The following is a 16,402-nucleotide window of genomic DNA, read 5'->3' as shown; positions in this document are numbered from 1 at the left end:
CTTACTGGTTCAGGTTCCCAGTGTGAGAAAGGAAGTGGTGTTATCATCACCCAGTGAAGTGCTCAATTTTTCACACCCGAGGTGTCATAATTCACTGCAGCGTTTTTTTACGACTTGACTAACATCTGAGGTTAGTTTGTACTCCCCTGAGAAAACAAGCGCTGCATGCCACCTTGTTCTCACACACACACACACACACACCATCCATTCTTCCATCACAAGAAAGTCTTTGCTAAAAGCAGTGTTTGCATTGGTTTTAATATTTCTGCTCTGCTCTGCTCTGCTTTAATATTTCATGTCCTAATTCTAGTGATGGGACATGAAAGGAAATTCAGATTCCACTAAATGGTCCTGGTTCCATAATTCCATTAATAATTATTTTAGTACTTTTGAAAAAGCACCTTAATTGGTCTAAAACATTAAAACATATCAATATTTTCCCATAATCTCCGCTCCATGAAACCCCAAGGGCTGCAAGGGTAAACGAGTAAAACAGATTAAAAAATTAATGACATTGTTTATTTTGAGATGCACTATGCAACTAAAATGGGATTGAATTTTACATAGTTTCCCTTATATTGTAATATTGGTTAGAAATGTATATATATATATATATATACACTCACCTAAAGGATTATTAGGAACACCTGTTCAATTTCTCATTAATGCAATTATGTAATCAACCAATCACACAATGGCAGTTGCTTCAATGCATTTAGGGGTGTGGTCCTGGTCAAGACAATCTCCTGAACTCCAAACTGAATGTCAGAATGGGAAAGAAAGGTGATTTAAGCAATTTTGAGCGTGGCATGGTTGTTGGTGCCAGACGGGCCGGTCTGAGTATTTCACAATCTGCTCAGTTACTGGGATTTTCACGCACAACCATTTCTAGGGTTTACAAAGAATGGTGTGAAAAGGGAAAAACATCCAGTATGCGGCAGTCCTGTGGGCGAAAATGCCTTGTTGATGCTAGAGGTCAGAGGAGAATGGCCCGACTGATTCAAGCTGATAGAAGAGCAACTTTGACTGAAATAACCACTCGTTACAACCAAGGTATGCAGCAAAGCATTTGTGAAGCCACAACACGCACAACCTTGAGGCGGATGGGCTTCAACAGCAGAAGACCCCACCGGGTACCACTCATCTCCACTACAAATAGGACAAAAGAGGCTACAATTTGCACAAGCTCACCAAAATTGGACAGTTGAAGACTGGAAAAATGTTGCCTGGTCTGATGAGTCTCGATTTCTGTTGAGACATTCAGATGGTAGAGTCAGAATTTGGCGTAAACAGAATGAGAACATGGATCCATCATGCCTTGTTACCACTGTGCAGGCTGGTGGTGGTGGTGTAATGGTGTGGGGGATGTTTTCTTGGCACACTTTAGGCCCCTTAGTGCCAATTGGGCATCGTTTAAATGCCACGGCCTACCTGAGCATTGTTTCTGACCATGTCCATCCCTTTATGACCACCATGTACCTATCCTCTGATGGCTACTTCCAGCAGGATAATGCACCATGTCACAAAGCTCGAATCATTTCAAATTGGTTTCTTGAACATGACAATGAGTTCACTGTACTAAAATGGCCCTCACAGTCACCAGATCTCAACCCAATAGAGCATCTTTGGGATGTGGTGGAACGGGAGCTTCGTGCCCTGGATGTGTATCCCACAAATCTCCATCAACTGCAAGATGCTATCCTATCAATATGGGCCAACATTTCTAAAGAATGCTTTCAGCACCTTGTTGAATCAATGCCACGTAGAATTAAGGCAGTTCTGAAGGCGAAAGGGGGTCAAACACAGTATTAGTATGGTGTTCCTAATAATCCTTTAGGTGAGTGTGTGTATATATATATATATATATATATATATATATATATATATATATATATATATATATATATATATATATATATATATATATATATAGTATAATATACTTAAATATTTTACAGATATTAAAAACATTATATTAAATGCATATTAAATATTTTATAATTTATGACTTCAGTACTCTTTTATAATCATGTTGTCTTTTATAATACTTTTTTCTTTTTCACACAGCATAAATGTGTCTGTCTACTAGAAAATAAGTCTTTATTTTTTTTGGAGGAGCTTCTTTGCAAGGGGATATTTAGGGGGTCCTTGGTATTAAAAAGTTGGAAAACCAATACAAAATCAAGCAATATTATTATTAACTTTATTTGTTTATTTGTTGTTATTTTTAAAAAATTTTTTATTATTTTATATATATAAAGGGGATCCGGTTCTGAGTTAGAACCAGTTCTTGATTCCACACTACAGTATATAGTTCTAGGAATCATAATGTCTATGATACCTTATGTAGGCTTTACAAATTTGTGTGTGCGCGATTTTTGGCTTTCCCCTCAGTCTGCCAAGTCTTTAGTCAGACCTTTAAAATCTGTTAATTATGTCCTAATGAATGACTTAACTCAATGGCATTGCGAATATTGCTCCAGGCAGCGCTTACTAAATACTTTTACAGTAAAACTGACCAAGCACACTGTAAATTTATTCGAATCCATTCGTTCCAGATGATGTTTGGTCACCGAGGATGGATTCAGTTCGGATATCTCCCCTCAGGGCACGGTGACACCACATCACCTCTCACACATCCTGGACTGATTAGTTAACCGCTCCGCTGCCGCTGTGTGTGTACGTGTGGTTGCACAACAGCGGGAGATTTCATCGAGATTTTTGTGTGCTGTTGAATAAAAATTCTGCAGAGTTCTCACGGTTCCGTCTTTTCCCCCCTCACCTCTCATTGGCTGCTCTGTTTTAACAGACAGACCTGTTGCCCCGCCCTCACCACAGGGTTACCACTGGCAGTGAAACTGATGCTGCCAGTGTTTAAATATTTCGTTCTGCTCATACTAGGGGGCCTGAGGCAGGCAGTCTCGATTCCCTCTCACTTTATTTCTCGAGAGAGAGAGAGAGAGAGAGAATTTTGCTAGGTTTTTTTTTTTTTTTTTTTTTGTATCTGTGAAAAATATTACTGTCTTTTATGTCCACTCAAACTCTCGCCAATTTTATTCTTCTAAGATGTGACCTGTGCTCTGCGTTTGAGTCTAAAGGAACGCTTGCCTGGTCTGTCTCCACATGAATAATGATTTCCTCTTCTTTATTTTTTAATTTAACATGCATTACATTTTAACATAAGCCATTCCGGTGAGCCCTCACTTACCTGATCCTGTCAGGTGGAATTTGCTGGTGGATTTCACGTGCCCAGGGGATGCACCATCATCCTTAGGTTTTAGTCACAACCCATTTGTTACTGTTCAGTATCAACCCCGTGTGAGTTTGGTGGGGTATGAGACGACGAACGAGAGCATAGGAGTGCGAGACTGGAAAGCAGACGGCAGTAAATTTGGCCGAGCGGGTTTTGGTAGCTTGTTCACTAGGCTTGGCTCGGGTGTAGTACATTAGGCAGATGACTTATGATGACAGCTGGATTGAGCGCTCTTACAGACCCTGCAGTACCTCCAGCCACCAGAGGGCAGCACTGCTGAGAGCACATGATCACACATACACTTCTATTGTGTTTTTTTCTCAAAGGGGATTATATTTTCACAGCTGAAATCCTGCTTTTTTTTTGGTGTTTCTGCTTATTGCTCTCAATACTCTGCTGGAAAACAAATCCAATGCTCACAAAACATGGGATAGAATGTAATGATAGAATGGCTTTGGGCAGTGTTGTGTGGCAGTGCTATTAAAATGTTTTCATAATCAATGAATTGAAGGAATAGTTCACCAAAAAATGAAAATATTTACTCACCCTCATGTCATTCCAAACATGCATGATTTACTTTCTTTTGTGGAAAACGTTGGATTTTTGACGTTTGATAAAAAAAATTTAAAATAATGATGAACTGATTGAGGACAGGGACTGTCAAAAAGGATGCAAAAGCTCCATAACATTATGATAGAAGTGCCCCAAGTGGACTTTGGTGCTATATTCAAGTCTTAAGAATGTATACGACCTGAATTGAAGTAATGCCACAGCCATATCACCCTCTAGCCCAAGACTGGTTGCCCACTGAAGCTAAGCAGGGTTGAGCCTGGTCAGTACCTGGATGGAAGAGCTCCTGGGAAAACCTGGTTGCTTCTGGAAGAGGTGTTAGTGAGGCCAGCAGGGGGTGCTCACCCTGTGGTCTGTGTGGGTCCTAATGCCCCAGTATAGTGACAGGGACACTATACTGTAAAAAGCACCGTCTTTCAGATAAGACGTTAAAACCGAGGTCCTGACTCTCCCATGGCACTTCTTGAAAAAGAGTAGGGGTGAAACCCCGGTGTCCTGGCCAGATTCCCTCCATTGGTATTTGTCAATCATGACCTTCTAATAATCCCCATCCACTGAATTGGCTCTATCACTCGCTCTCCTCTCAGTCTCCACCTATAGCTGGTGTGTGGTGAGCGCATTGGCGCTGTTGTACTGTGGCTGCCGTTGCATCATCCACTGGTGGTGGTTGAGGAGAGACCCCCTGATATATAAATGCCTCATTCATTTATTAATTTATTTATGCATTCATAATTATTCACAGACAATCTGCTGTGGCACTTCTGACATCTTCATGACTGAAGTAGTGATGTCCAATTTGTGAATGAATCACTCTTTTGACAAAACTGGTCTGAATGATTTGTTCATGAATCAGGCTGATCTGGTTCTCGAGTTTTAGTTAATCCTGTTGACAAAACTGATCTAAATTATTCATTCATGAATCAGACTTGTACGGTTCAAAAGTTGAACTCACTGACTGAAGAACTGAATCACTCTTTTGTGTCAGATCCTTATAGTGAATTAGTTAATCCTGTTGACAAAACTGATTTGTTCATGAATTGGACTGATCTGGTTCTTGGGTTCAACTCGCTGGTATTGGTCACAACGGTTAACAGGCCCCTGGAGGGAGAGATTATCAGTAAATAATGACTTAAATTGATTATTTATTTATTTATTTATTTAGTACAAATCTATTGTGATGACTTCATAGGACTATGGTGCATGAGTCATATCAACTACTTCATTCTGTATCATTTGTGAAGCTCGAAAAGGATTTTTAGTGAACTATTTTTGGATTTGATTCTACGCAGAAGTATCTGTAGTATGGATGGAACAAAAGCTGATGAAACACAGAGCAGGGAAGGATGGATAAACATAGAGAACAGACGAAGGAGACTGGACAGATCGCCGCCCAAGGCCTACGCAGTTTCCTGCGAGAACAGATTTCAGAGAGTCCCGGGGTGAACCGCAAGCGGTCGAGGAGGCTGTGAGAACCGCTTTGAGCCAAGTTGCTAAACCTTGCCTTCCATGGAATACATAAACCTGCCACGCCATTTGATTTATCCTCCTCATTCACTCGCTCCTGTTACTCCGAGTTATAAACATTGTGTGGAAATGGAGGGAGAGGAGGAAAGAAAAATCACAGTCAGAAACCGAGAACATCCACCTTTTCAAAACCGAAACGGAGTGAAATAACTCTAGGGATGTGATGTATGACAAACTTCACCATGACGTTATGTAGTTAATTTATCTGGAGTAACACACTCTTACACACTCACACACTGGAATTCCGGTCTTGTGTTCATAATTTTTTCTTATTTTATCTCACCCTCTGTCTTTGAATCTATTCTATGAATCTCTTAACTGTTTTTTCATTGTTTTCCCCGTGGTTTTAATCTCTTTTTGGACTCTAATTTTGTCCATCACTTTTTCTGAGCACAAATCCATTTGTGTCCCTGTGTGCTTCGCTCTTGGCCTGCTGTGTGTTCACTCAACGTATTTGTTTGCGTTCTGTCTTATCTGATGTTTCTGTGGGATTATGTTTCTGTCCTTCTGTTTGTTTGTTGTTGTGTTATTGTTCCTCAGCACAAACCTGTTTATTTGTTTGCATGGACAGATGGAGGAGCTGTTGGCCGCCATGGAAAAGGTGAAGCAAGAGTTGGAGTCCATGAAGGCCAAGCTGTCGTCCACCCAGCAGTCCTTGGCGGAGAAGGAGGCTCACCTGACCACGCTGAGGGCAGAGCGCAGAAAGCACCTGGAGGAGGTGCTGGAAATGAAGTAAGACCTTTACTCTTGTCCTTCATTCCTTATGGACTGATACTGTGATTTGTTGCTGTATGGCTCACTGTCATCTTAAGGAAGAACATTTCAATGTTGCTTGTTTTAAAGGGATATATATTTTGATAAATATGAATTATTTTTTTTTTTGCTCTTTTGAAAAGAGTATGTAGATTTATTGTCATCAGCTGTGTCCTATTACAACCTGCCGTGGACATTGTTACTCTTGCAAAGAGGTTAGCCAATCATAACAGAAGCCATTCGCATGTAGATATCTTAAAAGTACAGAACAAATGTTTCTTGTTTAAATCTAATAATTTGGGTTCAACAAGATCACTGGATTTTTTTGATCTAGGTCAGGGGTTTTCATACTGGACCCCCAAATATGATGAGAGTTTTCACATATCATATTATATCATATATCATATCATAGCATGGCATGTCATGTCCCCAAATATGATGAGAGTTATCATATATATCATATCTTATCTGTCATCTTATCTATCATCTTATCTTATCATGTATTTTATTTTATTTTTCAGAATGGAATAATGCATGTTTATGCATTGAATGCTTCATACTATTTTTTTTATAGATAACGCTTGAAACGGTATGCATTATTTCATTGTATGCAGTTTACATTCTTCATCCTTTTTTTTTTTGCAATGCTGTTTTTTTCTTATGATAATTTGTTGCACCATTTTCTCTTAACTTTTCCTTGGATCCCCTGTTGCTCCCCTGATCCCAGTTTAGATAATCCTTGTTCCAGGTATACAGGAATGATTTTTTCCTAATGCACTAGGTCCATGGAGGGACCGTGTGCTCTTGGGAGGCTGAATGGCTTTTTGAGTGCTTCTTTATTTCAAGCTTTTCCTCATCATCCACTGAGCTTCTACAGACTCATCTCTCCAATAGAACACTTCAGCAGAATCCAAGGACCCTCTCACTCTCCCTCTGTTCTCCCACAGCATTTGCAGAACTCTCTCTTGTCTTTTCTCAGTATCTCTTACAGGATTTTTTGCTGCTCTTTTGCTTATCAGTGCCTGTGGCACTTTAGTGTTTTGAGTACTTCCTGACTCTAGATGGGGATAAGAGGAGTACTTGAGGGATATAGGAGGTTGAAGGTCTCCATACCATAACTGAATCAGGATTCAGTGAATGTGGTTCTTCAAGGATCCCTGCTAGAAGTCTGAGCTTAGAGGAGGAGTTACAGAAAGGAGGCTCTCTCACTTTCTAATTGATGTGGCTCCATTCAGATGGGGTTGAGCCCTAAAGATAAGCCATTGACTTCTGCCTTATAGAGTCGGAATATATCATTAAATTTGATGCTCACAGTTCACTTAAGAGATATAGGTATACATCTAAGAGGAATGCTGTAAAGATAACATATTTTTAGTTGTGATTAGGGCTTCAGTTATTTAAAGTTTGGTAGCACTTTAACATTAGTTTGTGCATTGACAACAATGGCATTTATTACGATTAATGTTAGTATATCATTGTTCATTGTCAATTCATGTTATTTTTTATAATTTAATGTTAATTTATAACTTAAAATGTTTGAGAAATAAAAATGAAAAAGTGAAATTAAATATTTTTTATTTATTTAGAAGTAAAAATGACAAAAAAATGTATGTTTATGTACAGTCGATATTACCATTACGATTAAAAAGTATTGTTCTTGCTTAGTTCCTGATATTTAATGCATATTGATGAAAAGTGTTGATGAAAACGTGTCGATGAATTGATCAAAAAATTGATATAAAGTGTTACCAAAAATATTTTGAATTAATTACATGACTTGCCATGAACTGCATGTCCATATTTGCTGAGAAAAGTCCCCAGTGAAGGTATTTCCGAGTCATTACATTACTGTTACAGATTAAACATTGAATAGACAAAAAGTGGCTTCAGAAAGATTTTTTTTTCCTTCACAGTCTGTGACATTATTTTTCTGTCTCTTTTAAACATCCTCTACTGTATATCGTCCTCACAGGGCTATTGTTTTAGATTTAATATCATGCGAGTTCAGCATAATGATCGCGGTTGTGGAAAAATGAGTCAGAAATGGGATTTTCGAGGACACTCTGCGTTTTCCAGATTGGCGTGGTGATTTGATTGTCAGCCATATTCTCAGAGACATGGATGTGCGTGCATGCTTGAGTTATGCTACCGATGGATTCTGGCAGTAAAAGAAGATAAGGAGAAGGCTGAGAAATGATGGGAGTCTTTATCTAGGTCTAATGTGTTTAAATGAATGCTGTGTACCGATTCCCAAAGAGATCATTTTGCCCCGTAATATGAAGGAGAAGGAGAGCAGGGCCCCATTGCATCCAAATTTGGCTGTTAAAACCAAAAGGTCAGCTCAACTGAGACAGAGAGCGTTGTGTATCTCCACCGGCCTCTCACTAACCACACATTTACAAAAAAAGTCTTGTATTTGAGTGAAAATAAGGCTCTGATATGGATGGAGGAGAGAGAGAGGGGTGGTCTTCGATCTGTTTTGGCGATGAACGTAATGCGGTCGGGGCCGGAGAAAGTAGACTCGTGCTGCTGAAGGGGCCCCGCCGGCTGGCAGCAGACAACCAACTGGACCACTCATTAAAATTTCGAAGGAAAAACACAAAATAGCAGACGCAGAGGTCACAGACTTTTTATTTATTTATTTCCTCGGGCTGAACTTCCGACCGCACAGTTTAAAGTCAGCAGTGTGGAGACATCGACCCTTTGGGCTGGTTCTCCATCCTCAACATCTAAAAAAAGGCAGAATTACCACTCTTTCAAAGCTTGTTTTTCCCTATGGTTTGCAAAGGACATTTAGTCAAATCTTTAGTCAGTTGTATTTGTATTTGTTGTGTTTCTGCCTTTTTTTTCTTCTTCAAAGTTGAATCTAAAGGAATAGTTCTCCCAAAAATGCAAATTGGTATCATTCTCTTACCTTCATGTTGTTTCAAACCTTTATGAGATGTTTAGAAGAATGTTCACGCTGCTCTTTTTCCACTTAATGAAAGCATATAGTGACCAGGGACTTTCAGGCTCAAAAATGGATGAAAAAGCATTAAAAAAACGACCTATATTTCAAGTCATTTGACATGTAAGAAGAAAAGACTGAAACTTGAATATGCAATTTGAATTTGAGGTAATTTGCATATGCGAAAGTGCAATTGAGATTCAACAGTTGCAGTGGAGGGGAAGATTGTCAATGAATAATGGCTGTTGAATAACATTTGCTCTTTCACATACTCAAATTGCTGCATTGCGTTTGGTAACAAGATTTACAAAAACAATGGTGTCTGGTTTTATTGACAGACCTTGAATGTCTCATCTTGTGCAAGTGCAAATTAGGGAATGTATCCTTATTTGGATAAACTTTATGAAATGTTAATTAATTTACAGCTTACACAACTTTTAGCTCATTAATCATGATGTTAAAGCTATTGTGAACCACCGAGGCAAATGAAGACCACAGTGAGGTCATTATTCAGATAAAACTCACTGAATGTAACCAGCAGTGAGAAAAGACCATTATGAGGTCATCGCTCAATTAAAATCTAAATGGACTGTCAATGGGGTTCTTTGATAATGCATAGAGGTGGATTCAAGCTGTGTTGGCGCCAAGTTTTATGAACGTAACTGTGATGTACGCAGTGTGGTACTTACATTCTGGCTTGTTTTGTCGAATGAGATGAGGATTTAGAGCGATGGGTTGAGGCGGTAATGGGATCTCCAGCACACCATCCCATCCCCATGTTTCCTCTCCATTTAGCACAGTTTAAATGCCCCCGTACTGCTGGATATGAGATGTGGTGATATCCCAGTGCTCTTTCATTTGATGTGGTTTCCTTCTCTCGTTCACTCTTACTTCCACCAGCTCACGTTCTCAGCTCGGGAAAGTGCGACCGCAAGGCAGACATCAGTCGTCTCCCTTTGAGCAAATGTTTAACTTTCTTTCTGCAGTTGTTTGGGACTGCTGGACATTTTGGAGCGCCCGCTTGAGAGGTGGATGATGATAGAGGGGTTGATCTTGATCAAGAGGCCCTTCTCAGATGTTCGCTCAAAGGCATTAAGCCACTTGTCCGTATTTTAGGACTTGAAAAGAGCTGTCGCCACCTTTATGGCTTTTACCTTGCATCTTACTATGAAACACAAGCTCTTGCTTAGTTTTGCAAAGTTCTGGTCCACACAATTAGATCCGCCCACTTAGACAGGGAAGAAAACATCTATCGCATCTATCTGTCTGTCTGTCTGTCTGTCTGTCTGTCTGTCTGTCGGTCGTACTGTCATTCTTTCATTCAATTGTTCTATTTAACTCAATTTTAAATATCATAACCGGCTACCGCATGTACTAATGGAAAACTATCTATCTATCATCTTCTCTATCATTCTGTTTGTCATTCCTCAAAATTTTCAAACTAGACTTTGTAAAGCCGCCATTCCAGTTAAAAATTACAATTACATTTCTTTAAAATGTATAGGAATATAAAAGGTAAACTCTCAATTCTGAATTGTGAACAACACTGCCTTTTTTAGGGTGGGTTTATCTTAAATAAATTATACTACAATAACAGACTGTGCAGAAAAGTTAGATAATGGTTTAAATTTAAATAATTGTATAGTAGTTGTTATTTTTGTACAGACATAGCACAGTAAAACAAGGCAGTAAAACTTGTACTCTTAAGCCCGGAAGTTGCATTTTGTCAGCCAATCAGATTAGAGCTTGCCAGAGTAAGAATGGGCCTTTCAGGTTTATGTGCGGTCCCTGCACTCTTGCAAAACCTGCAATGGTTTGCCGCTTACCCTTGCTGTAGTAGATTAATATCACTTTAAAAAAAAAAAAAAAAAAAATCCCAACAGCTCCCCACTCATGTCACGACTGGAGCTGGATCTCCGGTGGGAGTCCAATTATAAGGTTTGAGCATAAGTGCAGGTATGTGTTTGTCCGAAGGTGTTTAAATTGACACGGGGTGATTGCAAGGTTATCGGCTGCCCACAAAGTCTATTTGAAGGCAGGGTGAAGCTGCTAATTGCCCCTGTTAGCACTCTGGTTTCTTGGAGCGGCGCAAACGGGCCGGCTCATTACAGGGTCGAATGCTTTAGAAAACAAACCTGTGTGGGTTCAGCATGAAACCCAACCACAATTCAGCCCAAAAATGCTTTCTCATCTTCACACAAGTGATTCACAGCTTGTTATGTGGCATGGATTGTTGTTTGGTTCAGTTTGACAGAACAAAGCAAAAAATAACAGATGGGAAAAAACATTGGCACCTTACTGGGCTTGATTGGTATGCAGTATAAAACTGCGATTAGCATCATCAAAAGAGGATTTCAAGGAAGTTCGAGAGACTTCATTTTTTCTGCTGCCCTGTTTTTATTGTTTTAAGATGTCAATCGGGAAGACCAAATGTTCTTTTCCTTTGTAGATTTGTAATCTGTGAATGCTACCATCTTGCAGTGAACGATGCTTTTGTTAAAACAGAAAATGCCAAGTTCACTGGGTGGTATGATTTAGTCGCCATAATGGGTGTAATAACACAGCGGACTTAACTCTCCCAGGCAAGCCGATCTTGGCAGCCTTGATGTAACGTTCTTAGGGGTGCTGGGGCAGATTTGTACACGGTATCTGGGTGGTAAGAGAGAGAGAGAATCTGACATGATCTCTTCTAAGAAGGCTAGAGCAGTCAGGGGCCATGAAGCCCTGGCCCGGAGATCTTAGCGAGCATGTGAATACGGATTATTACAGCATGGAGCCAATGAGGCTGGACGTGTGTGAGAGGCCAAGCGGCCCTGCAGCGATTAGACTTTAAACAGCGTATAATGGCCTCTGCCCTTCCCGTCTCGACCCCGTCGCTCATGTACCCGAGAGCCATAATCCATCGAAATGTCGGGAAAGCGCAAAGACCCACGTAACGTTTCTGTAAATGTCAAGGGTGCTTAAAAATAACAGCGCACTGGCTGTACGGTGAGACAGATCACATCTGACGTTGCTCAGTGCTCTGAGGTCTTCTGCTGGATCTTTAATCATTACATCACATAAAAAGGGGCTTAATCCTTTGTTGTTAAACCAGCAGTGATAGGACAGTTCTCTTGTTCTACAAGAATGAAAATCACAACCTCAACCCCACTGCAGACTTCCTCTTCAGCTAGGCTTGCCTCAGTAGAAACCACAGCTAACCCTTAAAGACTTAGTTAACCCAAAAAGTTGAATTCTGCCATGTAATCACTGTGATGTGGTTTCACTCTTCTAAAGTGATGTGGATCACTCTTCTAAACCTGTATGATTTTTTTTTTTTTTTTTATGTGGAAAAAATATGTGCAGAATTGTGCCTGTTGCTCTGATCCATGCAGTTACAATAAATAAGGACTTAGGGAGGTTTTTAAGTTTCAAGAAGGCACGAAAGCACCGTAAACATGGTCCATATGACATCTTGATCTGCATTCCATAGTCTTCTGAAGTCATACAATAGCTTTGAGAAACAGGAGAAGTTATTTGCTGTAAAACATCCTTTCTGCGGCAGCTCTCTCATAGCATTGTCATCAGCATATATACAAATTTGTGTCTAACTATTGTCGTCGCCAGACTTTTTTTGTTTCTATTATAATTTCTTCAGAATTTAAAAGGCCAACAGACTTTGGAAGCACTATCGCTGCCAGACAAAAATGTGCAAACTTTTTACTTTTAGGGGTACAGCTGCTTGTCACTGGGGCAGTACCTTTAAAGGGACAACTTAGTACTTTATCTACCCCTAAAGGTAGTACCGTAGAGTACTTTGTACTTTTAAGATACGTCTATGACACTTTTAGGGGTATAAAAGGTAGAAAGATGCCCCATTCACAAGCTGTTGTACCCCAAAAGGTCAAATTTTTGCAAAATGTTTGTGAATGTTTCTGAAGTTTTGTTTTATAAAACCATTTGTTGCTGCATCTTAATCAGTTGTAATTGGTTGCGATGCACCAGCTTTAATATTTGGAAGTGCAAATACATTTTTTAGTGAATATTGGAAGTAATTGGGTAAAATTCGGTGTAATCTTTACGCAAACCTATTTATACTTGTAATATAGTAGTATAAGTTTTACAGAGTACTCATATTGTACTTTTTGGAGCTTGTTAAAGTCAGTCACCATTCATTTGAGTTCTATTAAAAAGAGCATCTAGTACATTCTGCTAAACTTTTCCTTGTGTCTTCAACAGAAAAAAAAGGTCATAGAGGTTTGAAATGGCATGTGGATGTTTAAACAATGACTGAAATATTTTTTCATAATTCATACAACATACAATTAGGGTATGTTCCACGTAAGGTTCAGTGTGAGTTTGAGGTTGATTCATACAGTAGATACACTGCATGTGTACTCAACAGTGTTGTAGACGGGCGCTCAGGAGACTCTTGTGCCTCAAGTCAGCATTTGGTTTGGCAGGAATAAATCAAGTTGTTCTCTACAGGGAACTCCTGCTGTCTGACTGAGAACCAAGGCTGCACTTAAATCACCAACATCCTCGCGCTAACAGCCATTGCTGATTCTCCACCACCATAGGGATTCTTAAGATGAGCATTGCGCCACATTTTAGGACCATTTTGGAGGTGTGAATTTACACCACTGTTCAAAAATTGTGTTGTTTATTTATTCCAGTTTTTCAGAGCAACATGCAGACTGTTTTTTTTTTACGTGTACATATTCTCAGAGGCTAATCTGTAATGGATTAGCTATGGTTTATGTGAACTCGTACGTCAAAGCATTCAAGGACTTTAACTCATCTAAGTGTTTGGCTTTCCCGTTCTAACCCTGTCGAGATTCTAGCGCTGCCCCATAAATCATGCTCCTAAATTGAAAGGGTGAACTGGAAAACTCACAACGACAACTTTGAAGGAAAAAACTGAGGTTAAATGGAGAAAGTGACGCTACGGCATAGCCTCTGCTATCACAAAAAGGGAGGGGTGAAAAATGTATTTCTCAAATGCAAACGTTCGAATACTCCTCCGCTTCTGCTCCTTCAGACGGCTTGGGAATGCTCAAGGTCGGGAGTCAGGGATGCATATCCATACGTCTTATCTGTGCTGAGGTGAAGCGAGGAACTCGTGTTGGCAGATCCTGTCCGCATATAAATCATATTGACCAACTCAACCGTGCTCTCAGAATGGGCACCGGCTGAACCCATCTACAGTTATTCTGTTATTCTGCCCTAAATCACTGTCATCTAAACTAATTCCATCGTAAAATGCAAATACTGCAAGTGCTCCTCCCAAAGCTAGTATCTGCCAGCTGTATACTATGACCTTATTTCAAGCATGAATTCTGTTTTTCATGTACATTATTTTCAAACATGTATAGACATTTAAGCCACCCTTAACATCAACATCTATCTATCTATCTACAGTATCTATCTATCTATCTATCTATCTATCTATCTATCTATCTATCTATCTATCTATCTGTCAGTCGGTCGTACTGTCATTCTTTCATTCAATCGTTCTGTTTAACTACATTTTTTAATGTCATAACTGGCTACCGCATGTACGAATGGAAATTTGAGCCAGTGAAAATTTATTGTCTTTTCTTTTTTTTTTTCCAGAAAATGAAATTTGCCACATCCAAATTTTAGAAGCTTTCATCTCCTTTTTTTCTGTGGCTAGATACATCACAACAGCCTGAAGTGATGAGTCAAATCTATTTTTAACCTGGAGCGTGCTCTGTTGTAATTTTGGACATGTGCGAGCTTCCCGGCTGTTCGTTAGGAAAACGGCCGCTCAGACACGAGGTTCGCAGATCCAGCACCTGATATGTTGTTGGTGGATAGTCAACCTTGTTATAGATGGCGTGTTATCAAGGCAAGCTATGTCGATGTCCAAAAACTAATTTACTCTCCTTATTTACAGATGAAAAATACTCAACCACTGATATACACACACTCTATACATACTGTGGGCTCTGTTTTTCTGGCTTGCGTCTCCTGTCCACACACACCTGCTCCTGAGGCAGTTTGCTTTGGCACGGTGGTCCACAGGCTGCTGCCCAGGGGGGGATGTTGCTCAAGGTGACAGGTTGGGACAGCATAATTAAACAGTCGGAAACAGGAGCGAAGAGACGCCAAGAAGAGCGAGGGAATGAAGGGAGGGGTGTTGTGGAGCAATGCGACCTCGTGTTGAAGGCAGGTGCTTGATAAGATGAAAGAGGGATGAAACTGAGGAGAGCAGCCAACTTCTGGGCAGAGAGGGAAACGGATTGAACGCTGCCACCTCAGGCCAAACACAACACACAGGAGTGGACGGCCGCCAAAGTTCCTCCGTGCGCACCCTATGAATTTATGTCTGAACCACACGTTTCTCACACGTTTGCTATCGTAGTAATGCTCATTTTCGTTCGGGTCTGTGGTCAGAGCCGTTTCTTTGCATTAATGTATTAGCTGTTGAGGCTATGGCTTTATCCACCGTTTTATACACATCCTGTCATTCTGCCGTACAGCTGATGAATGAACTGTGGAGTGAGTGGTTGTTTGGCACCTAAGTTCATACATTATAGGTTCTCTGTGTCTTTCTTTCACTGTATATATTGGATAAGAATTGTGGATGGAACAGCAGAGGACATTCAACATTCCCAGTCAACCTGTTTCTTTTTTTTTTTCCCTCCATGAACCCGCTTGAGTTCAAATTACCATACTGTAACTGCTTTAACAGATCAAACACTTAAAACTCTTTGGACTGACTGACTGAATCATAATTACAGTGAAACTCCTGTATTGAATACGGTATTGTATTTTGAACCTCTTCTGTACTTTTTCTGAAGTAATTGTGAGTGGTGTTTATCTGTACAAAAGGCTCAACCATGATGCTAAGGTGTTTTGGGTGGTTGCTAACAGTGGTTAGTGGGATTTGGCAGTTGTCAGGTTGTTGCCATGTGGTGTTGCTATACGTTTGCTTGGAGATTAGGCTGGTTGCCACTAAGATGTTGCTATGTGTTTTCTAGTGGTTGCCACTTGCAAGAGTGTTACTATACAAGTCAATTTTATTTGTATAGTTCTTTTCACAATACACAATGTTTCAAAGCAGACTTCAAAATCATAATGTTGATGTTTATAGTACCTTAATGCCATATAGTCCACATTTAGCAGTTTAGAACAAGACAATAGGATAGTTTACATTTGGCATATATATAAACGACCAACCAGATTTTCTGTAAAATATATATTGATTTATCTAGATTTATTTTGCTATGAGTTTTGAGTGGTTACTTGTTACTAGGTGGTCTCTATGGGTTTTGGTGTTTACCAAGGTGATGCTATGTATTGCTAGGGCTTTTGGGTGGTTGCTAGGGTGTTTCTAAGTGGTTGCTTAC

The 16,402-nt window shown here is 39.9% G+C and overlaps 1 protein-coding gene across 12 annotated transcripts in view; it reads left to right on the top strand.

The window, feature by feature from the left end:
- erc1b (ELKS/RAB6-interacting/CAST family member 1b) overlaps window positions 1-16,402 on the top strand; it is a 202,286-nt gene that overhangs the window by 102,382 nt on the left and 83,502 nt on the right. For all 12 annotated transcript variants that reach the window (XM_079868403.1, XM_079868413.1, XM_079868412.1 and 9 more), the window contains one exon: window positions 5,919-6,079. In XM_079868403.1, the coding sequence (XP_079724529.1) occupies window positions 5,919-6,079 (161 nt within the window). The remainder of the gene's footprint in view (window positions 1-5,918; window positions 6,080-16,402) is intronic.

Source organism: Squalius cephalus (genome assembly GCF_949319135.1).
Source record: "Squalius cephalus genome assembly, chromosome: 4".
NCBI classification, from domain to species: Eukaryota; Metazoa; Chordata; class Actinopteri; order Cypriniformes; family Leuciscidae; genus Squalius; species Squalius cephalus.
This window is presented reverse-complemented; position numbering and strand designations above follow the sequence as displayed.